Here is a 20,854-nt window from a genome sequence, read left to right as displayed (position 1 = left end):
TTGTGGCGTCTGCGGTTTCAGAATGGAGGATATGTTCAACTACTACAACGGCCGCGATATTCTGAACAAATTCACTCTCACCGTGCTCGAGGATCGGTCGCTTTTTGACGTTGCGAGTACTAACACGGTTCGCTAGCATTTTCAACGGTTGTCATTCGCCATTTACCGCCCTGAACAGCAGCAGCATTAGGAGGAGGAGAGTGGGGATATTGGTGCGATAGCATACAGAATTGTTGTGAACCTAATCCCCAGGCGACCCGGGCTGAGCATAATGCAGCACCATGCTGCGCGCATTAGCATCGCACATATTTGTTAGATATGTATATACCAATTGATGTATATATGTATATGTACATGCAACACACCGTTTTTTCCTGTATGCAAAATCACCACTGTGCCTTAACTTCATAGATGCCATCCTCGTTTATCACCTTCCCACGATCCCATTCTCTGCTTTCGCCTTTTTTTGCCCACTTTACTTCGTCAATTCTACCCTCGGTATCAGATGTGCTATTATTTCCTATTGCAAAAGCCGGATGATTCTTCCATCTCTCAACAACCTTGCCATCAAAGCCCGCCACTCGTAGTCGCTCTTCTCCCTTCCTCTTCCATTCGGCGCGGTCCCGAAGTGCTTCTAGAGCCATGTCCCAGTCGTCATCTTCAGTCATCAAATCGGCCACCGGCCGGCGTGTAGACCGCCTTGTATCATCGTCATCTTCAGAAATATTGACATCGAGTTTGGGATCGTAGTCGTGCGCAAAATGGCTGTCCATTATGCTTGTGTTGGTGCGATAAGATCCTCTGCCGCGTGATGCAACGGCTGAAGCATCCTTATTCTTTCGCAACGAGGCGGGTAAAGGCCCAACAAGGTCTTCGAGTGGGTCTGATTCCTCATCTGAATAGTATCGTCGCTTCGAATGCTCTTCCGACCGTTTCTCTGATCGGCGCTGTGAGTCTTTAGAGATTGGCTTTTCCACTTGGACGAGGTCGTCATGCCCATCGACTTCGCAGTGTCTCGAACGTCGTGGCGATCGCGATCGCGATCGTTCTACGTATCTGTGCCGGCGATGACGATCGCTCCTTTCACCTATATCGTACTGTGACGACTTATGAGGAGAGTTTGAATATTCTCGTTTCCGCCTGGGCAGTTTTTCTTCAGCACGGTGACGGTGCCGTCGACGAGTCTTTGAGGACACATCGCGACCTGACTCGTTATCACTTCCATCTCGGCGATGACGCCGCGTTGACCGTCGGTCCTCGTCTTTTTCGCGCGACGAATGGCCCTCTCTTGAATTACGAGGGGACCTGTCTCGGTAATCTCTGGTTCTGCCCTGATCTCGTTCCGTGCGATACGACGACCGGGAAGCCGACGAATTTTCGCCGCGAAGTTTTCGCATTCGCTGCCTAGATTCTTCCTCCTCCTTGCGCCTAAGGGCTGAGTTGTGACTATCGGTATCTCTGAGGATATTTTTAAGGAACCGTGTGTTGGGCCTGGGAGCGCGGTCTGTCGGCCTGGAGGGTTTAGTAAGGAAGACTGCATGTTCGATTGGAGGAGTGAGCCATACCGTCGAGTTAGATAAGTTTGGAGTCCGAGGGCAGAGTATTTCAGCGATTTATCCTTTGCCTCAGAGGCAAGCAACTGTGCGACATAATTGTCATTGCTGGTGGGGTCGTCGATTGCCTCTCCAAGAGGCATAGTTTAGGCTGAGGGTATAGTGTTGTGTCTGAATACCTAGAAGCAGCGAATGCATGAAGGTTCCAAATAGATACTTCTCATACAGAGCTGCTTGCTATAAATATCAAATGCTTCGTGCCTCAAGGGCTTTTACAAGGACCCGAGCAATGCCTTGAAAGCTGAAGCTGCACTCGGCGGGCGGCGATCTTGGGGAACAAACAAAGCAAACATGGCCCGACGTGACAGTATTGTTTACTTGAGCAGTCGCGACAGAGCCAATTTGCAGTCAGCATCTGCGCAGACTCGATCGCTGTCGAACTGCGACCAGAAAAATACTGAATATAGAGGCATACGCTCACAATAGCAGAAATACTCAACCCTCATATTCGGCCTCCTCGTCGGCGATGGCAACTCCTCTGTCCCCCGCAACGGCGGTTGCCCAAATCAAACAACTTCAGTACGGCCAAAGCGATGACCCAAATGCCGAACTCGCAATTATACGCATTAGCGAACCGATAACAATGTCTCTAGATGGCGCGGGCAGACCAGCCAAACGCACCTCAGATGTGTCTGTAGATTCATCAGAGAGCCCTACACCAGCCTCATTAGATGCGGACTTGACACATTACAAGGTCGATAATTCCTGATCCATAGCTGTTCATTGGAATATAACTAACCATTTGACTTCGACCGTTACAGGAGTTGTTCTCAAAATTACGTTTTTCATACTTGGAACAAGTCACAAAGGAGAAATTCCTCCGCGCTATTGTTGGCGACCCCCCGCTGGTCGTGGGCCATAACGAGAATGTGGAACTGGAGACGAAGCTAGCGGAAGTCAAACAGGAGCTTCAAAACCAGAAAGAGGAAGTGCGAGTCATGGTGGAGGTGATGGAAAAGACCGGGCGAGACTTAGCGAAACGTAAGTCGCCTATCTTTCATGCGTGTTTTTGTGCTGCAAGATTTGGGAGAATGCTGACCGCTACGCAATAGGTTATAAGAATGTTCAGCTTCAGAAAATACAATTATCGACTCTCCCAGAAGAGATAACTAACTTGGAAAACACAATTTCCTCATTACGAGCGCTACAGGCAAAGCACCTACTTGCAGCAGATCCAAGTGACCCTTCCTCTTCACAGAACCTGCCATTGCCAGCAACTTTATCATTGCTCGCAGAGCGCGAGGCCGAATTGGCTGCAATTGACCGACAATTGACTTCAATGCACACGACTCTTCCTCGGAAAACACGAGAGGCTGAGGCCATCGAACGAGAGCTTAGTACATTGGAACGGAGAAAGGTCGAGACTCTAGGTCAAGCGCGGGAAGCACAAAGGAAGAAAATGGAGGGCGAGAGCGATGGATTGGAAGAAATGGGACGATGGTATCGAGGTGCTGAAATGACACTGAAAAGTTTGGTCAATGTGGAGAATTAGGACATAATGTGTACGATTATTGACTTATGACTTGATTTGAGTTAAGACAGGCAGGGTTGCGGCGTTCAAGTGCAATATTAAACACTCTAGTGCATTTACAATCTAATGTTCGTTACAAGATCTAAGTATTTTGAACCTCTGAAAATAAAGCTACCTGTGTAGCTAGTTCATATTGAATCATGATCATACAACATGCTATCCTATGCTGCATCAGAAAACTCCTCAGAGGCCCTGTCCGTAAAGACTTTTTGGTATCAATTTTTGATCTATTCCTCCTCTTCCTCCTCATCGTCGCCATCGCCACCCTCCGCGGCCTTGGACTTCTTGCGGCGGACACGGCCAGGGCGACCACCGCCGAAGGGAGAGGTGAGGGCGAAGTCAATGTGCTTCTGGGAGTCAAGGCGGACCATGTATGAAGGGACGTTGACGATCTGCTTGCCGACACTACAAGAAACCATTAATATTGAAATTCATCTAGTCTCAATCATGAATCATACCGGATGTGACGCTGGCGGATCAGAACACGGGCATGGTGGATAGACTTGGCAAGACCGAGTTTGTAGACACAGGTCTGGAGACGGCGCTCCAAGAAATCCTCAATCTTCAAGGCCAAGACGTAATCGAGCTTCATGCGGGACTCATCGAGCACACCGACACGAACCAGACGACGAATCAAGGCATTACCTTCGAAAAGACGCTTGGGGTCCTTCTCGTCGAGGGTAAGAAGTTCACTAAAAGCGATTAGCATGTTTGATTCACATCTACCACGTGTTGACCATACCGAGCAGCACGACGAATCTTGGAGAGGGTGAGCTGGACACGCCACACCTCACGCTTGTTGCGGAGACCGTACTCGCCGACGATCTTCAATTCAGAGTCACTATTGAGGGGTTAGGAATGGACAACACGACATAAGCAGAAGCACGCTTCCACTTAGTGGCCGGGGAGTACTGACAGACGAGCCGATTCGTATGCTAGGGAAATGTTAGTATCGCGAAGTCCAAAATGCAAAGCACGCATGTAGATTAGGTTACTCACGTCGACGAGGGACCTTATAGGTCTTAGAGTAGGAACGCCTAGAAGACAATAATTAATTAGAGACTGCCAGACGAATTGCTTGTGCATCACGAGAATGACTCACGGAGCTGGGGCCATGGCTGCGGTGGTGCTCTCCCGGTTGTCGTGACTGAGGCGGAATACTGAAGACTTATGAATCTTTTCGAAGGTGTTTTAAGACCGCCAACGCAGTGGAGGAGCCCCACCAAGCGAAGCGAGCCCGTTGGGATTGGCTGGGATAGGCTTTTTGAGGGCTTGCCCTATCCCCATGCCGCATCAGGGCTAGCCCGCGCACTAACCGCCTCAGCCATCATCACCAAAGTTTGTGTGCAGAACCACCTCGTTCTTGAAGTCGACAGCTTCACGACACCAGCACCACGACAACACCGCCGAGATGGGTCACTCTGCAGGTCTCCGAAAGGGTACTCGCGTATGTCGTCGATATTTCCCCCACGCAAGACACCGTCGAGCGAACTGACCGTTGCGCATAGTATGCCTTTTCCCGCGACTTCAAACGGAAGGGTTTCATCCCTCTTTCCACCTACCTGAAAGAATACCGGTATGCACGACTACTACGAGCATAGTTGAAAGCGTGGAGAGTCTGACAGAATACAGGGTCGGTGATATTGTCGATATCAAGTGCAACGGTGCTGTTCAGAAGGGGTTAGTCAATTCTCACTTTTCTCTAATATCTTGAAATCCCGCACACATGAATTGGGAAAGAGCTTTCGTATACTGAGACGGTACGTTTTACAGTTTACCCTACAAGCTCTACCACGGCAAGACCGGTGTTGTCTACAACGTCACAAAGTCCTCCGTGGGCGTCATCATCTACAAGCGTGTCGGCAATCGGTACATGGAGAAGCGCATCAATGTTCGCGTTGAGCACATTTCTCACTCCCGCTCCCGTGATGAGTTCATCAACCGTGTCAAGGAGAACGCCATCAAGAAACGCCAGGCCAAGGAGCAGGGTACGCATCTGCACTTGAAGAGACAGGCCGTCCAGCCCCGCGACTCCCACGTCGTCGATTCTCAGAACAACTTCCCTGAGACGATCACCCCTATCCCCTACGATACTCATATCTAAATGTCTTACGTATGGAATTCTGGGAATCAGGTGTTTTGTGTGTGTATTTACCGCCAGGGGGTGGATTGCATGATGAGCAAAATAGGTCGGGAAACCTTATAGCGCTTTTATGGCTGTGCATAGAGTCCCTCAATGAAAAACCAATAATACCAAAAATTCAACTTCAGATGAATCGCACTTGAGATTGACACGATGGTGGAACATTTTGGCTGGCAGGTGTCTGCCCCTTTCCCAAATGTCGGGATTCCTGCCGTTGCATTATCTAACGTTTTGTTCGTAAAGACGTCTACCATTTGGTAATATGTATTCGCAACAAAGTCTCGTTAAAACCTGGAATAATTGATGATATTGACTAAGAATGAAGTTATACGTGTAATAGCTACATAATTGATATATTTGTGTATTGGCATTGACAAGCATATCAGCCATATGCATCTTCGCCCTAGCAAGTTGTTATAAGCTATCACAAACTGCTATCATTTCGCTCTCATTTATCGGCGGCAAATCTGATGCTGCATCTACCTGTTAGCTGTAGGTTGTAACACGGCGGCTGATTGGCTGCGCTGCGGCTGCGTTCCGACGCCGCTGCAAAAAAGTTCTCGGGAGACTGAGAACTCGACTCCTTTATCGACATTTTTATTCACGTACGCATTTTATTATTTCCTCATCATGAAAGATTAATAGAGCCTTCGGACCAAAGTCCCTCTTTACCTCAATCTTTCCCCTTTCTTACCTTTTCTACACCCGGCATGACGTTTTCAACTGCCTCCCATAGCAGCTCTGCGCAGGCGCAACTGCCCCAGAAGCTACCTCCAGGGAACACCATCACCCAATCTAAACAAACGGGCGGTGTCGTGCCCAAAAAAGAGAATAAACCGGAAGCAAAACCTTTGGCACATTTTGTCGCCGGCGGGTATGTGTATAGATTCCTGGGCTCTTGTCTCCATGGCTAACAAACTTTTCCTTATAGTGTCGGTGGAATGACAGCCGCTACTTTAACAAGCCCATTAGATGTGCTAAAGACCCGACTTCAATCAGATTTTTACCAGGACCAACTGCAAGCGTTGCGCGCCTCACATCCTGTTCGCCCAGCTCCCTCCATCATCGCCCTCCCACGCAGCGCCCTCTTACATTTCAAAGAAACATTCCAGATACTGCATACTATATACAAGCATGAAGGCCCGCGAGCCTTGTTCAAGGGCCTTGGTCCGAACTTGATCGGCGTCGTTCCCGCTCGTGCGATCAACTTTTATGTTTACGGTAATGGAAAACGGATCTTGAGCGATTACCTTGGTTATCACGATTCAATGACAACACCATGGAGTGTCCATTTAGGAGCTGCAGCTATCGCAGGAATGGCGACTGGCACTGCTACAAATCCTATTTGGGTTATCAAGACGCGACTACAACTCGATAAGTCTAATGCAGAAAGTGGCAAAGGAGGTCGACAATACAAGAACAGTTGGGACTGCATCAAACAGACAGTTCGACATGAAGGTATTCGGGGATTATATAAAGGATTGTCGGCCTCATTCCTAGGCGTTACTGAGAGCGCGACACAATGGGTCTTATACGAGCAGATGAAGATATTCCTAGCTCGGCGTGAGGCTGCCAAGCTAGCAGACCCATATCATGTGCATAGCTCCTGGGACGACGTCGAGCTCTGGGGCGGTCGTATCGCAGCGGCCGGTATAGCCAAGTTGTTTGCTGCGGTAGCTACATATCCTCATGAAGTGGTTCGCACACGGCTTCGACAAGCACCCGTCGTACCGGTCGGTGGAGGCAAGGTTCAAGTGAAGTACACTGGCCTTGTCCAATGTTTCAAGGTAGTGGCCAGGGAGGAAGGTCTTGCAGGGCTGTATGGAGGACTGACACCGCACTTGTTGCGCGTCGTTCCATCCGCGGCTATCATGTTTGGAATGTAAGCATTGTTTGCTGCCCTCTAACGGTTGTGTTTGAAGCTAACAATACACAGGTACGAATTTATTCTTCGGCTGTTTGGAACAACATCTTAATTTCTACTGTGATGACAATTTTCGTCTCCACTCGCAACTGTACCATATTAACCTCTACTTCTTCTCTCCCCTTCTACAATAGGGGCATATGCCACGGCGTTGAGATTTGCATACTTCTGGCGCTTATTTGGTCGGGTTATATAACAAATCTGGCACATCGAACAGGGAAGTTGCAAAGGCAATTTGACGTTCAATAGTCTAGATCTTCTGGCGTTTCATTAGATGCATGTGGTCCATCGGCAACCTTTAGCCTTACGTGACACATTGCAATAGATATGAGTGAGGCTCGTTTGTAACAATAGTCACTAGCTGACGCGACTGATATATTTTAGTTCATCATGTCCATGTTAAAACCAAATATACATATTTACTATACGGGCAGATGCTAGATTGCGGTTATGACTGGATCATAGCCAGGGTACTTTTTTTCGTGCTAATATGGTGATGTTTTCAATGGTTATATAATTTATACCGTTATGCCTCTAAATCTTTATGTTTATTGATCGTCATATAACTACCCCAAACATCGTTAAATGATATAATCATAACCTAATATATATATATCTGGGTGCATTTCTTCCTCTCTACTGTGTATGTACTCAACACACTGCTAATCCCTATTTGCTTAGAGATTTATACCATGTAAGTGCAAACATCAATTGATATACATTCGGCGAGTTTTCTTTATTACTCTACCCAATGTGTTAGGAATGTTGGTAGGGTTATATAACTAGATACCAGTAGCAGATATATGTATATAATCCCAAGCTACTTAATGTCTCCTACATGTACATATGTAAGTCAGAGATTGCAAAATTGATATCGGTTTAATCGTGATTTAATGCGTCAAATGGTAACACAATTAAATCAACACATTTGCAGATTGTATTTCCAATAATCGCTAATAATTACAAAGTATAATACCTATTATATACCATAAAAATATACCCGCTTATCATAAACCCTGTCAGCAAAGGCTAGGCAGTACAACCACGAAAGAGAAGGAAAACCAAGCTTATGCCTTCTTCTTTCCGGTGGAAGCAGTCTCTACTTTGACAAACGCAGTCTTGATCTCCTTGTACGCCTCCGTCAAAATCCAAAACGGCACAAACACCCAGAGCATATTGAAAAAGACCAGATACAACCATAAAAATACGGGATTGCTGCCATCAAGTTGAGAATTCGCGCTCAACCACTCAGGCGCAAAAGTCATGAAGCCGCCGTATAACTCGGCCGTAGCAACGGCGGAAGAGACAAGCCATAATTTTCCCTGGGCAGCACCTTTCTCTTGGGCGTTGAGTTTCGGGTTGGCGATCCGGTACAACAAATAGCAGATATAGACCGCAGCGGGCCCAGCCAGAAACACGGTAAGCAACTCCAGCGAAATCACGGTAGTATCGGCCGTGGCCCAGCGGTGATCAGCCTTGGCGTATTCTTGCCACAGACGCGCGCTGGGCAGTGTACCGTATTTGGCGCCATAGAGTCGGTCAGTGTGGCCAAGAAAAAATGGCTCACGAAGTACACCCGCTGGAACGGTGACGTAGCTGAAGAAGCACTCGTATAGAAACGATCCTTCGATGAAGAGGTGGGTCAGCGCGTCGTAAGCATGCCAAAAGAAGAGCGCGCGATTGCGGAGCTGGTGCGAAGGGATGAGCCAGGTGCCGAGGCCAAAGGCGATTGGCATGAAGGAGAGCGCAAAGGCGATGGACAGTAAGGTAGGTGTGTCAGCCACGAAAGAGCTTGGTTCAGCCATTGTGGTTGACTGCAGTTCGGTGCACAGATTAGAGGAAGAGGGGGGGAAGCTCAATGTTTGTTGGTGTTTTTGTTTCAATGCGATTATGTTTCCGAAGGGGTAGTATCCTGGTGGAGAAATGACCCGCTAGCTGGTGGGGGAAGATAGAGACGTGTCTAATCGTTCAATCATACAATGATTATTGTTGTCATTACTGGTGCTGTGTCGTGTTGTGTTGTATTATTGTTGTTGTTGTGATGCGAAACCCCTGATCTATAGCCGCGCTATGCCGGTTTCGGATGACCCCGCAATCACCTTTCCACTGCTTCTTTCACAGTTTTACTACTCTTCCTGCTTTTGCGACCGTTGACTGACTGACTGACAATAATAAAGGTGCAATTGTATTTAACCGAAGAATCCTGCCCATACAATAGTATCGTTGCATAACGTGAATCCAAAATAACCCAGCATCGTCTTCTAAAAATAGGGGACCAATCCGAACACGCAAATCAGCGCCGTGCTGCCAGATCCAACGGCCTATAGGATCAGACATTACACCATTTCCAGCATGGCAAATACTCGGTCGTTTCTGCTCGGTATTTCCTTGACTTCTTCAGGCGGTAACTGTGAACCAGCGCAATGAACAGTTCTAGTCCGTCCCCGGTCTTCCTGAAACTGAGCAAAGCGCCAATTGAAACAAATGCTACGCTGGTTGCCAACTTAGGCTTATATCATTGTACTGGACAACATGCGCCACCTATTATTGGCTGTTAAATTTAGAAGCATCGTTTCGATGAGGCCTGCTTCAGGTCCACCTTATATCTTGATAATCGGCATGATTGGATATGGATGATCGGGTGGTGGTCGTATATCCGCACTGCGGCATATCAATTCTTGTGCATGACAAGGGTCCATGGATAGTACGTAGTATTTGACGGTTGATTTTGCTTGATATAAGTATTGGTGGATATTCTGGTAGAATAGATGGCTAAAATTTCGTCTATGCACAAACTCGGCCTGGATTTCTTCATATAAGGGCGCTTCGGTACTCTGCATGTTTCAACCGATTTTCTATTGGAACAGTAGACGGCTTTCTTCGTTTCGGCAAACACCGTACTTTCCTGTGTTTCACTAATACAATGAGAATCATGATGCTGGCATCATATTTCTTGTTTGCTCTCGTAACAACAACCTCAGGATCCCCATTGCATTATTCCCGACGGGCATCAAATACAACCACGCTGAGCTTGTTTGATTCTTTGACTACGACATGTGATCTCGATCAATCTAGGATCCCGTCCGTTGCAAATTTCTCATCCAGTTTGCCTGCTCCCGACGGACAACGATTGAGATATGTAGCTGTCGGGCGTGGAATTCAGGTAAGCACGTCATCCTCTCCCGAAATGTCAACCAAGTTTGTCTGACGGGACATCTGCCATTGAAAAAATTGTGGATTAAACTAATTATATCCTGTAGAACTATACCTGTGACTCTAGTACCACCGCTGCAACCCCTGCAGCAATCGGTGCTATTGCTACACTGTACAACGCAAACTGCATTTTGAAGAACTATCCCTCCATGATCGATAATATCCCAGATATTTTACTACAGTTCTCGATTCATAGCACAAAGGGAGATATTATAGCCTCCGACGCACCGAATATACTAGGCCATCATCGGTTCGGGGATTCAACGACAGCGGTGTTTGACTTGAACACCGCCAGTCACGAATATGGTCAGGTGATTGCTCATAAGGCTGGCTCAATGAATGCTCCGAGCAACTCGCCACTTGGACAGGTTCCTAGTATTAATGGAGCAGTGGCATGGCTGTACCTGTTGTCGAGCGCCGACTCCACGGCAGACATCACGAGTGTGTACCGGACACATACGGCAGGAGGAAGTCCTCCAGCCACTTGCAAGGGACAGAAATCTGGTGTATTGTCAGTTGAGTATGCGGCGTTGTATTGGTTCTTTTCTCGGTAGGAGAAAGCCACTATGTTCTGTACACTGGCGGCGTCTTTTCTCCGTGAAATGGCTGTCACAACTGTTTACATGTACATATATTGGTTAGGCTTGTACGTCATGATGAGAGTTTCTGGCAGGCAGAACCAAGAACGAGGTTGCAATTTTTCCCAACTCGTCATGATCAAAACTGTTGACATTATCCAAGTCGGATAGAGCCTGCGAAATATTCAATAAAAACCAGGTAGGATGTCGAGCACAGGCAGCTGCGGCTGGCACAACTGGCATCTTCCTTTGGGGCTAAGTGCCACCACGAGCGAATATGAGTACCGAAACAAAAATCACTTTCTTGCCATGCAGAAGCGAGAACTCGACTTGTTTGAAGCAGATCGCACACGAAGTCCATACATCATCTTCTTTGGCGTGACTGAGCAAATCTTCCGATCATAGCTTACCGAGCTCTTTTACAGCATATCGTTTGAATCGTATTTTCCTCGCGACGGGATCATCATTATCAAAATGGAGAGTCACATCCACGCGACTGCTCACAAAGAACTGTATCTATTGTTGAACAGGAAATTTCGCGTATGGGTGACTTGGATCTGAATCTGTCACAATTTGGAGAAGCTCATGTAGAGGGGGATGAGTGAATGAAAAGGGCAGACGAGAGCTATCTGCCAAAAAGGATGCCGAAAGGTCGTTCCAGGAAATGGCCGACCTTGGTAATTGAAGTCGGTTATTCCGAGTCACATCAGAAATTGGTTGGCGATGTTTCGTGGTGGCTGTCACAATCAAAAGGGGATGTGCTGACCGTCCTCACCGTTGACATCAATCAAAGACGTAAGGAGATCACTGTCGAGAAATGGTCTTCCACTCAAGCAGGTCGTGGAACTAGTATCTATCGTACGGTACTATCCCAGGAGGCCGGTCAGAATGATATTCACGCCACCAATGAAGCCCCCCTCTCCATCGACTTCAACCATCTGTTTCTTCGAGATACGGAGGGACCCTATGAAAGAATTATCGAATTCGATCTGAGCGACCTAGAGTATTTGTCGAAACAGATATGGAAGTTGGAATTCGAAGAATGGACCGAAGATGACTACTTTTGACCGGAATGATATGAAGACGTTGTCAGCTCGGACATGGGCAGTTGAATGCAGAGAATGTATGAAGGCGATGCAGATTTGATCTATCTAGTATTAACAATCGATGAAATGACGATGCTCTGGAAAGCTACAATTATGTAAATCCGCTTAAAACGTGATCAGGAGGATTTCCGTCGAAATTGATAAGAGTGTTTTGTCTAGACGTGGGTTAGTAGCCATTTATTAGAGACAGCCATCCCAAGAGAGCATCCGGTGATTTAAGTATATTCACGGCAGTTGAGTATACAAACTCATTACCGAAGAGTCTCGAAAATCGTGCATCTATTAATATACTCCAGAGGGGCAGTGTCTGCAGTTGACCAGGATCCAGCAATTTGAATATCGGCATATTTTACGACGAACAATTGCCGACGGTATTCCTATGATGTGCCTCCACATTTCCCCACCTTTGGCTATCAACCGCATCAACTACATTTTCCGGGGTCGAATGTTGATCGTTAAGAAGGTCATTGTTCTTAATGGAGAGTATTACACGTCCATATTGCTTTCTCTGGTGTGTTGATAAATTAATCAAGACGATCGCGGATTCTTGAATTTTGATCCTCCACTGAAGTATCGCAAGGTCTGTAGTTTCTCTCTTGTATGCTGTCAGAAGATACGCATGTCAAGCTAAACTGCTTCTTTGCTATCTGATATGCAGTAATTCAGAAGAGGTTCCGACCACATAATTAAGCGGAACGAGCCGTCAGTCTCTCGGATCTCGACTAATATCCAACTGCCGATATCCCTCCCTCAGACCCCTATGCAATATTATCTCACCATATATATACTGAACTGAATTGTCGCATCCTGGGAGCTGATAAATTTCCAAAGATTAATCTAAACTAATCGTTGTATTTCTTCGTCAAATTACTGGATAATCGCTAGTATCTTTATAAAAAAGAAGAAGAAGAAGAAAGGAAGGGGGAATGACGTTAGTTGTCGAAAGCCTGGCAGGTGCCATAGCCGACTACGCTGTATACATATTCCCTACTTTGATTATTCTTTATTTTTTTCGAAACTACTTTTATAATGGTCTGAACCAATACCCGGGCCCGATTTGGGCAAAGTTTTCAAATCTATGGCGCTTTTTGGATGTATCCCATCGAAGACCGGATATCACACATCTTTCTTTGCATCGCAAGTATGGTGATGTTGTGCGTCTAGGGCCGGATACTCTCTCTTTCGCCGACCCCGCTGCGATAAAGACAATTTATGGCTTGAATAAGGGGTTTGTTAAGGTATGATCATGACAATAAATTGCTAAAACGAAGAGAGATTTATGCTTTGGGTCTAGTCAGAATTTTATCCTGTTCAAATGACGACCTCTAAAGGCGAGCCCCTGCCATCCCTATTCTCGACACTAGACGAATCATACCACGCGAGTTTACGTCGGTCAGTGAACCACGCCTTTTCAATGACGTCGCTGGTGCAATACGAGCCCATGGTCGACGAAACTACCCAAGTATTTCTCAATCAAACAGCCAAATTATACGCCTCGACTGGTGAAATTTGCGACTTCGCACGGTGGTTGCAATTCTTTGCCTTTGATGTTATAGGGAATATCACATATAGCAAACGCCACGGCTTTATTGAGAAAAATGAGGACATCGAGGGGATTATCAAGTCTCTCTCACGTATATTTGATTATGCGGGCGTAGTGGGTCAGATGCCTTGGTTAGATAAGATGTGCTGGAAGAATCCCCTTTTCGATGTTTTGCAGAAATGGGGCATTATGGATAATTCGCATCCAGTAGCAGTGTTTGCGCGTCAGAGGATGCAAGAACGCATGACAACTGACACTGATAATCAAAAGCCACCAACTAAACCAGGGTATAAAGATGATTTGTTGACAATGTTCTTAAAAGCGCGCGAAAACCGTCCGGAATTTATGACCGAAAAACGTGTTTTAACCATGGCAACATCCATGGCATTCGCCGGGTCTGAAACCACAGCTATCAGCATCGCAGCTGTGTTTTATTATCTGCTGAAAAATCCCTCGTGCATGATTCGCGTGCAAAAGGAAATTGATGACGCTGTTCGGGCCGGTATAGTTGAGAATCGTTCAACTGGGTTGGTCTCCTGGATCGAGTCCCAGAAACTACCCTATCTAGACGCGTGCGTCAAAGAAGCCTTCCGTATGCACCCGGCCGCCGGACTACCCCTTGAGCGAGTTGTTCCACCAGCTGGCATCGAGATAGCTGGTAATTTCATCCCTGGTGGGACGATAGTCGGTTGCAATGCATGGGTGATTCATCGCCGGCAAGAGGTCTTTGGGTCGGACGTTGATAACTATATCCCAGAGCGCTGGTTGACAGCTTCTGACGAGAAACTTAAGATTATGAATACTACCATGTTTCAATTTGGAGCGGGGAGTCGCACGTGCATTGGTAAGAACATCTCCTTAATGGAGATATACAAAACCGTGCCGAGTGTCTTGAGACGGTTTGACGTAGGTTTTTTTTCCTCTTTGCCGCCAGTTACAATGTTCCATATGACAAGAGCCTTACTAAATTTTGATATCATTAGATTCAGCTAGCATATCCCGATGAAGAATGGAAGCTATGGAATGCTTGGTTTGTCAGGCAACACAATTTCAACACCATTTTCAAAGAAAGAGCCACTCGAGTTTGAATGAGACAAGCTAATAATTCAGAAAGCTCAGTATATCCGAATATGTATGTTGAGACGAGGTGTTCAAAGGGATAATCACGAATTCCCGAAGTCTTCTCAGAATTGCATCTACCATGGCTGGGATGGTCCTGGTGAATACTGTAATAGAGTATACCGTCGATGCAGCGATTCCAATGCCCAAATCTATTTGTTGCGCAGTCCAATGAGTATGTAAGGTTGATATTGAATTAATGTTGACTTGAAGGAGAAAAGGCTCTGTTTGCGATAGGTGCACGATACTAATTGGTGTTATCTGCTCATTAATTCTTTTCAGCAAACATAGCATAGGAGCACCATTTAGGATCAATGATGAAATTCAAATTGCAAACCTCTACATACGACTGTACTCTAATAGTAAGGACTCTTCAGTAAACATTTAATTCTCGTATTATCTGTGTTCCTAGTTTTAGTTTAAGAACAACATATATATTAACCACGCTGAATCAGTATTACTCCTCGATAATATCAACCTTGTCTTTATCTGGTATGAATAAGTATAGTAATAGTAGATAATGAAATAATACAAATAAAAGGCGTAACAAATTTCAAGAATGACTTACAAAAAGCAATGTAATCCTTCAGGTTTTTAGCCTTGTCGTAGGGCTCTTTGTAGTACCAAGCGGCATTTTCCAAAGTTTTTCCTAATATAAATGTTAGGAGACGTCTGACATAATGGCATTCAGAATTCAATACACACCTTCTACGACAACATTCCAGTAAGAAGCGTAGCCCTTCCATGAACAAAAAGTCGACAGATCGGAATGTTGCAGCAGTGATTGATCCTTGATTGCGGAGGGAGGGAACTATAACTGTTTAAGTGTATATTTCAAAATATTGAGAACTTTGAATAATTATAGAAATAGAAAACGTATTAAAGTATAGACGTACGTATATGTTGCCTTCCACAAACTCCCAGGAATCAGTCTCAGCAACCACGTGGTCGCCAACCTTGGCTAGAGCGCGAGGCATCCTGATTGTATTTGGTCACTGGTGGTGGCTGAAAAGCTAATATCTTGGTGCAAAAAATGATGGCGTAAAATCACACAGATAAGATGTAAAATGTAAGATTTATATGGGATTGGACATTGCTCAAGTCTGATTTGTAGTTACTGTGCTGTATTTTAGGAGGTTCGGTGGGATGCACGGTAACCCTCCGAGCTTTGCCATGGATTAGTCAAAGCACCGAAGCGGGAACAGCATCTATTAGACTTTGTTAGTGTAGGGTGGTTAGGGATCTGAGATCATTAAATGTGTACGTAGAGAAGAATTGATATATGAAATTCTTGTAACCTTTCCTCCGTACGGCGTGTACGATGCGATTGCGTGCGATTTGCGTGCGCTACCATCATTTTCAATATAGCTATCAAACTCAATAATAAAACTGTAACTATGAAGGAAATTTCTATGCCTACCGATGGGTCAACATATATAGCTATTTTTTTTTAGTGGATTTTCTGTTAGGTCTTTGACTGGAATTTGAAGGACAAAAATATTGCAAATACCACTTATACGTGCATTCAAGTCCCGATATAGAGGAATTTACTTTATTGATACGCACAATCATGGGCGATTCCGGAAATACCGTTTACAAACAATCCAGCATTGGGGTACAGGTCAATGATGGCAAAAAAGAGGACGATGAGACTTCCGGCTTCTACGAAGATGTGCTGGACACGACTGCCATCGATCCAGTTTTGACTCGGAAAATGACTCTTGTGAATGCGGCCATTGACCGCATTGGAATGACTTCATTCCAATGGAAGTTGTTTTTTCTGAATGGGTTTGGATATGCTGTGGACTCGGTAGGTTTCCTTGGATTATAGCTGGATATACTGTCTTGAATACAAAACCAACAAATAACAAATCATTGGTTAACGGGGATGTCATTCGTGAACAGCTTTTGATCAGCTGCCAAGGCATCGCACAGCCTGCAGTTTCGCAAGAGTATGGCAGCCCATCGGCGCAACTGGCTGGTATTGCGCTCGCCTCTCAGGTTGGCCTGCTTGCCGGAGCCGCCTTTTGGGGCTTGTCAGCAGATATTATCGGACGTCGTTTTGCGTTCAACTCTTCCCTCTTTCTGGCTGCCATTTTCGTCATCATTGCAGGTGGGATGCCGGATTATATATCGTTTTCGGCCCTGTGAGTAAACCCAAGTAAGCATGCATCGATAGTTTCCTTGTCAGACTAACTCATAATCCCCTTCGTTTTACCTAGAGTCGCACTCTACTCCGCCGCCGTTGGAGGCAATTATATTCTTGACTCAACTAACATGCTGGAGTTCCTCCCCAACAAGTATTCCTGGTTGGTGACATTTATGTCTCTCTGGTGGGCAGTCGGCTACACTATTTCTGGGCTTCTAGCATGGGCGTTCATGAGCAATTATAGTTGTCCTTCTGATGCCGTTACGTGTGCACGCGTCGACAACATGGGCTGGCGTTATCTTCATTTCACTACTGGCGGCCTTGTACTCATTCTCAGCATACTGCGAGTTGTTGTCATCCGAATGGTACAGACGCCCAGGTGGCTCTTGTCGCAGAACCGAGACGAGGAAGTCATCAGCTTCCTAGCAAACCTGGCCGAAAAACATGGCAAACCTCTCGAACTGACCCTGGAGGAACTGCGTCAAGAGGGGAACATTATCCATACTGATCAATCTGTGTGGTCCGCGGTACGAATTCGGCAGCACTTTGTGGCCTTGTGCCGAACACGTAAGCTCGCCTGGTCGTATACCGTGATCATGCTCAATTGGCTGGTAATTGGCATGGTGAGCCCGCTTTATTACGTCTTCTTGCCGTACTATCTTGCCTCTCAAGGCCGGAAAGTTGGAGACGATTCCAACTACACGACTTGGCGCGATTATGCCATTAATCAAGTGGCTGGTCTGATAGGGCCACTTATTGCAGGGGTTCTCGTCGAGAGCAAGATCTTTGGTCGAAGAGGCACAATGGCAATTGGTGCTTTCGCAACAATGGTCCTGCAGTTTGGTTATACACAAATTCGGACACCAGCACAGAATGTTGGCGTGTCTGCTGCGATTTCTGCTGTCTCGTAGGTTTGATTTTCCTTTTTTGCTCTTTTCCTCTTCTGTTTACTACTCGACTAGTCAATCGCCATATTTTATGCGTTTGCTAACTTTCTCGTCACCCTTAGAAACATTTATTATGGAACAATATATGCATACACACCGGAAATTCTCCCGTCAGCTCATCGAGCAACGGGCTACGCCATATGTGTGGTGCTTAACCGCATTGGCGGCATTTCGGGCGTTCTTGTCGGCAGTTATGCAAACGTTGAAACAACCGTGCCACTTTTCGTTTGTGCAGCATTATTTGCCCTGCTCATTGTGTTAAGTCTGCTTCTGCCTTTCGAAAGTCGTGGAAAACGAATCCAGTAGAATAGTTACGGATACTCTGTGGTGGTAGAAAGTTGGCGATAGGATTTATTATTCGCCGATATCTGGTTTAGGGAGATGAAAGTACAACCAGTATGATCAGTGAAACCAAATTTGAAAGAGACATTGCAATTTAAAAGTAATGTATGCAAATGTCCGTTTTCCCTTGTATTCTCGTAAGACAACTGTTTGTACCACACAAGGGCTTGAAGCGCCTCAGATGATAAATGCTGCATTTGTTAAGAAGTATTCAATTGCGCACGACAGCGAGTTGTCAACGAGATCTGAAGGGCCTCGAATCGCCAAAGGCGGGTCGACCCATTCACCAGACTCAACTTGGCCCTCGGGTCCATTTATTAAGAAAAGAGCAAGCATGGATGCCACATGGACGACATGTGGAATAATGGACAGCCAGTGGACGATAACCAAGCCATCCCATCACAATTAAGTCGAATTCATCACAATCGCTCGCAAACAGCAGCCAATAGTGCCACTTGATTCCCGACCGAGAGCGGATCTAGGCTCGTATTCGCTGTTGTAAGTCAGCGTAAGATGATATTATCCTCTTATTTGCTGCCGAGGATGACGTGCCTAACGGGCCGATTGACGCATATTTGGGCTTAAAATCTTAGCGGCAGCAGAGAAACCGACTTGTTATCAGTACACATATTTAGATCACATGGCTTAATAACAAGATCGCGTCTTAGTTTATCTTCTGCAACACCATATTCTCGTATTCCACCAAAACCACGGTTTCGGGTCCCATTTATAACGGGCTACGGCCTTGGGAGCAGGGAATTGAGCAAAGCCGCTTTTGTTCTCGCCATTCATATATCATGTGAATGGCTTGGCGACCTGGTTAGTGTTCGAAAAAGAAAAGGCAAGGGCGAACGAAGTGGAAAAGAATACGCCGCCGTGACTAGAAATAAGCTTTCTACCCGTGAACGCTCCGGTTATGCGCTGAGATAGTAGGCAATTAAGTATTGGATCAGTTAGCTAAATATCACGACATCATCCAAGTTGTCATGCCCTGGCGATCTGAGCGGGCTGTCTTACTGCTAGAAAAGGTGTCGGTTGTCAGAAGGGCCTCCAAGGCTAACACGAGAAAGATAAGCGAAAAGGAACGAGCAAGGAAATATTAGCACGAGTGAAGAGTAGCCAGGCATATACCTTGATATATCACCTGTCCCCTTTCATCTTCTGCTGGAGTAGTATTATATTCGTCAACGAGCTCAGACCAATAAGAAACAACCGTGAACAAGAGAGCGATGGTCGCGCAAAAACGAGCGCTAAGGGCCTCATGTGATAACTGCCATCAAGCCAAAGTCAAGTGCGTTTCAACATCGGCTGGATGCCAGCGCTGCCTAAGTTTGAATGTACTCTGCGTCCATAGTCCTCCTGGACGGTCCGGAAGGGTGCCAGCTGCTAGTAGAGATAGAGACAGGAGTTCGCACGAGAATAACAACAATAGCAAAGAGCAGAGCTGCACAATTCACGACCCTGGCGTCTCCGCAGAGAGTGAAGATGACAACATTGCTCCACAAGTGTCTTTGCCTACCCCTCCTCCCGCAGCTTCAGCGCTCTCGACACCCCCTGCAACCGAATTTCCCACAGATTCACTGGCGTTAATCGATGAGCCTATGGACCTGATGCTCTCTAGCTGGTTACCCATGAATCATCAGCAGTCTCTACACGACGACCCCGGTAGTACCCCGACTGGGAGATCCTCCATTCCGTCCACCGTGACATCTGCAACAGAGTCTATATCGTCAACATCATCACTATTTAATCAGCCGACGACTCCAGTATTCGGAATGCCATTACCTATATCAACTGCTATGGCCGATTTTGCTACAAGAGAACCAGGAATGGTTCCGCAACGAACCTCACAAGCATCTCTCAATTACCATCACCTTCTTAGCCCTAAGGGTGCTGGGTTGACGTGTACCTGCTTCCAGTCAATTATCCGTGCACTCGAGAAAATTCAAAAGGCAAACATGCCTTCTCTCAGTCTGGATGTTGCTCTCGGTCAAAATAAAGAAGCTCTCATGCAAATTTGCAACTCGCTCAAATGCACGTTTCCTCACGATAGCACGACTCGACTGCTTACGATGGTGCTCCTGCGCAGAAACCTCCATGTTTACCACTTGCTATACCAATTGCGACTCCGAAATGAAGCCGAGACAAATACCTCTAACTCTGAACTGTTTTCTCCTTCCTCGCATTCATTATCCCCATTCACCTTTCCATCACTGCGTCAGGGGTTTGGGACCGGGGGCAACCGGCATTATGATTATAACTTCCCTACTGAACAGTTATATCAAGAAAAGGATACAACGAGTAGTGTTCCTGGTCAGGGAAGTACTAGACTAACCCTTGGAGCGTATCAGCTGGACGATGCAGACGAGAGCTCTTTAAAAAAGCAAATTCTTTTGTTGGATGTTAATAAGGTGCCACTTTTGTTAGAGAGACTCGATCGTCGTGCTTGTGGGCTTGATGAGACGGATGGATTGGACTTGTACAACATGATGCGCAGCGCACTGATCGCTGAGTTCCGTGCTATTGTGACAGCCGTCGAAGCATAGACGCTAGTTGGGGTGTTAATGGGGTTATACATGGGAATTTATGGGCATGAATCTATTTTTCCTGTTTTCTTCAGATTTAAGAATGCTAGTCCGCCACTCT

General features: G+C 46.2%; 13 protein-coding genes across 13 annotated transcripts; 9 read left to right on the top strand and 4 right to left on the bottom strand.

Annotated features, from left to right (window-relative positions):
• Positions 1 to 251: 251 nt before the first annotated feature.
• On the bottom strand, positions 252 to 1,944 carry BGW36DRAFT_388840 (uncharacterized protein). Its single transcript, XM_046217271.1, has 2 exons — positions 1,566 to 1,944; positions 252 to 1,512 (listed from the first exon to the last, which is right to left on the bottom strand). The coding sequence occupies exons 1-2, from the start codon at positions 1,694 to 1,696 to the stop codon at positions 387 to 389; spliced, it is 1,257 nt and encodes a 418-aa protein (XP_046066684.1). The 5' UTR covers positions 1,697 to 1,944; the 3' UTR covers positions 252 to 386.
• On the top strand, positions 1,836 to 3,260 carry BGW36DRAFT_56361 (uncharacterized protein). The gene is made up of 3 exons (XM_046222423.1): positions 1,836 to 2,307; positions 2,375 to 2,594; positions 2,666 to 3,260. Exons 1-3 carry the CDS (start codon positions 2,080 to 2,082, stop codon positions 3,103 to 3,105), a joined length of 888 nt encoding a protein of 295 aa, XP_046066683.1. The 5' UTR covers positions 1,836 to 2,079; the 3' UTR covers positions 3,106 to 3,260.
• BGW36DRAFT_388835 (40S ribosomal protein S9) lies at positions 3,230 to 4,300 on the bottom strand. The gene is made up of 6 exons (XM_046217270.1): positions 4,247 to 4,300; positions 4,144 to 4,181; positions 4,061 to 4,079; positions 3,887 to 3,985; positions 3,603 to 3,836; positions 3,230 to 3,549 (listed from the first exon to the last, which is right to left on the bottom strand). The coding sequence occupies exons 1-6, from the start codon at positions 4,258 to 4,260 to the stop codon at positions 3,372 to 3,374; spliced, it is 582 nt and encodes a 193-aa protein (XP_046066682.1). The 5' UTR covers positions 4,261 to 4,300; the 3' UTR covers positions 3,230 to 3,371.
• A 255-nt stretch (positions 4,301 to 4,555) lies between these two features.
• Positions 4,556 to 5,248, top strand: BGW36DRAFT_306088 (putative 60S ribosomal protein L21; the record flags this gene model as incomplete). The annotated part of the gene is made up of 4 exons (XM_046212118.1): positions 4,556 to 4,591; positions 4,653 to 4,720; positions 4,777 to 4,824; positions 4,918 to 5,248. 4 exons carry the CDS (start codon positions 4,556 to 4,558, stop codon positions 5,246 to 5,248), a joined length of 483 nt encoding a protein of 160 aa, XP_046066681.1.
• Positions 5,249 to 5,997: 749 nt separating this feature from the next.
• On the top strand, positions 5,998 to 7,263 carry BGW36DRAFT_400944 (putative mitochondrial carrier protein; the record flags this gene model as incomplete). The annotated part of the gene is made up of 3 exons (XM_046218688.1): positions 5,998 to 6,161; positions 6,219 to 7,169; positions 7,224 to 7,263. The coding sequence occupies 3 exons, from the start codon at positions 5,998 to 6,000 to the stop codon at positions 7,261 to 7,263; spliced, it is 1,155 nt and encodes a 384-aa protein (XP_046066680.1).
• Positions 7,264 to 8,065: 802 nt separating this feature from the next.
• Positions 8,066 to 9,226, bottom strand: BGW36DRAFT_388825 (putative EBP domain protein). Its single transcript, XM_046217269.1, has one exon. It carries the CDS (start codon positions 9,014 to 9,016, stop codon positions 8,279 to 8,281), a length of 738 nt encoding a protein of 245 aa, XP_046066679.1. The 5' UTR covers positions 9,017 to 9,226; the 3' UTR covers positions 8,066 to 8,278.
• A 920-nt stretch (positions 9,227 to 10,146) lies between these two features.
• On the top strand, positions 10,147 to 10,978 carry BGW36DRAFT_306250 (uncharacterized protein; the record flags this gene model as incomplete). Its single annotated transcript, XM_046212132.1, has 2 exons — positions 10,147 to 10,374; positions 10,472 to 10,978. The coding sequence occupies 2 exons, from the start codon at positions 10,147 to 10,149 to the stop codon at positions 10,976 to 10,978; spliced, it is 735 nt and encodes a 244-aa protein (XP_046066678.1).
• A 270-nt stretch (positions 10,979 to 11,248) lies between these two features.
• Positions 11,249 to 11,398, top strand: BGW36DRAFT_261867 (uncharacterized protein; the record flags this gene model as incomplete). Its single annotated transcript, XM_046210082.1, has 1 exon — positions 11,249 to 11,398. A coding segment is annotated over one exon (150 nt), but the record flags the coding sequence as incomplete, so codon positions are not given.
• Positions 11,399 to 11,507: 109 nt separating this feature from the next.
• BGW36DRAFT_56109 (uncharacterized protein) lies at positions 11,508 to 12,172 on the top strand. The gene has a single exon (XM_046222422.1). It carries the CDS (start codon positions 11,608 to 11,610, stop codon positions 12,067 to 12,069), a length of 462 nt encoding a protein of 153 aa, XP_046066676.1. The 5' UTR covers positions 11,508 to 11,607; the 3' UTR covers positions 12,070 to 12,172.
• Positions 12,173 to 12,944: 772 nt separating this feature from the next.
• On the top strand, positions 12,945 to 15,080 carry BGW36DRAFT_328289 (cytochrome protein). The gene is made up of 3 exons (XM_046212768.1): positions 12,945 to 13,346; positions 13,403 to 14,557; positions 14,635 to 15,080. The coding sequence occupies exons 1-3, from the start codon at positions 13,035 to 13,037 to the stop codon at positions 14,737 to 14,739; spliced, it is 1,572 nt and encodes a 523-aa protein (XP_046066675.1). The 5' UTR covers positions 12,945 to 13,034; the 3' UTR covers positions 14,740 to 15,080.
• A 147-nt stretch (positions 15,081 to 15,227) lies between these two features.
• BGW36DRAFT_432280 (uncharacterized protein) lies at positions 15,228 to 15,747 on the bottom strand (the record flags this gene model as incomplete). Its single annotated transcript, XM_046221113.1, has 4 exons — positions 15,228 to 15,259; positions 15,339 to 15,419; positions 15,476 to 15,581; positions 15,667 to 15,747. The coding sequence occupies 4 exons, from the start codon at positions 15,745 to 15,747 to the stop codon at positions 15,228 to 15,230; spliced, it is 300 nt and encodes a 99-aa protein (XP_046066674.1).
• A 737-nt stretch (positions 15,748 to 16,484) lies between these two features.
• BGW36DRAFT_305847 (major facilitator superfamily domain-containing protein) lies at positions 16,485 to 18,172 on the top strand (the record flags this gene model as incomplete). Its single annotated transcript, XM_046212101.1, has 4 exons — positions 16,485 to 16,580; positions 16,676 to 16,917; positions 16,993 to 17,826; positions 17,929 to 18,172. The coding sequence occupies 4 exons, from the start codon at positions 16,485 to 16,487 to the stop codon at positions 18,170 to 18,172; spliced, it is 1,416 nt and encodes a 471-aa protein (XP_046066673.1).
• Positions 18,173 to 19,437: 1,265 nt separating this feature from the next.
• On the top strand, positions 19,438 to 20,754 carry BGW36DRAFT_432278 (uncharacterized protein; the record flags this gene model as incomplete). Its single annotated transcript, XM_046221112.1, has 1 exon — positions 19,438 to 20,754. The coding sequence occupies one exon, from the start codon at positions 19,438 to 19,440 to the stop codon at positions 20,752 to 20,754; it is 1,317 nt and encodes a 438-aa protein (XP_046066672.1).
• Positions 20,755 to 20,854: the final 100 nt, after the last annotated feature.

The sequence above is a fragment of the Talaromyces proteolyticus genome (assembly GCF_021365285.1).
Source record: "Talaromyces proteolyticus strain PMI_201 chromosome Unknown BGW36scaffold_13, whole genome shotgun sequence".
Classification (NCBI taxonomy): Eukaryota; Fungi; Ascomycota; class Eurotiomycetes; order Eurotiales; family Trichocomaceae; genus Talaromyces; species Talaromyces proteolyticus.
This window is presented reverse-complemented; position numbering and strand designations above follow the sequence as displayed.

What these genes read in the sequence shown, in the direction of transcription:
- BGW36DRAFT_388835 (XM_046217270.1), bottom strand. An exon ending in AAGATTCGTCGTGCTGCTCG is followed by an intron (nt 3,837 to 3,886) that starts GTATGGTCAACA and finishes AATCGCTTTTAG; the next exon opens with TGAACTTCTTACCCTCGACG. An exon ending in ATCCGCCAGCGTCACATCCG is followed by an intron (nt 3,550 to 3,602) that starts GTATGATTCATG and finishes GGTTTCTTGTAG; the next exon opens with TGTCGGCAAGCAGATCGTCA.
- BGW36DRAFT_56361 (XM_046222423.1), top strand. Translation starts at nt 2,080, where the DNA reads ATGGCAACTCCTCTGTCCCCCGCAACGGCGGTTGCCCAAATCAAACAA. An exon ending in CGGACTTGACACATTACAAG is followed by an intron (nt 2,308 to 2,374) that starts GTCGATAATTCC and finishes CGACCGTTACAG; the next exon opens with GAGTTGTTCTCAAAATTACG. An exon ending in CGGGCGAGACTTAGCGAAAC is followed by an intron (nt 2,595 to 2,665) that starts GTAAGTCGCCTA and finishes GCTACGCAATAG; the next exon opens with GTTATAAGAATGTTCAGCTT.
- BGW36DRAFT_328289 (XM_046212768.1), top strand. Translation starts at nt 13,035, where the DNA reads ATGACGTTAGTTGTCGAAAGCCTGGCAGGTGCCATAGCCGACTACGCT. An exon ending in TGAATAAGGGGTTTGTTAAG is followed by an intron (nt 13,347 to 13,402) that starts GTATGATCATGA and finishes CTTTGGGTCTAG; the next exon opens with TCAGAATTTTATCCTGTTCA. An exon ending in GTGTCTTGAGACGGTTTGAC is followed by an intron (nt 14,558 to 14,634) that starts GTAGGTTTTTTT and finishes TGATATCATTAG; the next exon opens with ATTCAGCTAGCATATCCCGA.
- BGW36DRAFT_388840 (XM_046217271.1), bottom strand. Translation starts at nt 1,696, where the DNA reads ATGCCTCTTGGAGAGGCAATCGACGACCCCACCAGCAATGACAATTAT. An exon ending in CAAACTTATCTAACTCGACG is followed by an intron (nt 1,513 to 1,565) that starts GTATGGCTCACT and finishes TAAACCCTCCAG; the next exon opens with GCCGACAGACCGCGCTCCCA.
- BGW36DRAFT_388825 (XM_046217269.1), bottom strand. Translation starts at nt 9,016, where the DNA reads ATGGCTGAACCAAGCTCTTTCGTGGCTGACACACCTACCTTACTGTCC.
- BGW36DRAFT_56109 (XM_046222422.1), top strand. Translation starts at nt 11,608, where the DNA reads ATGAAAAGGGCAGACGAGAGCTATCTGCCAAAAAGGATGCCGAAAGGT.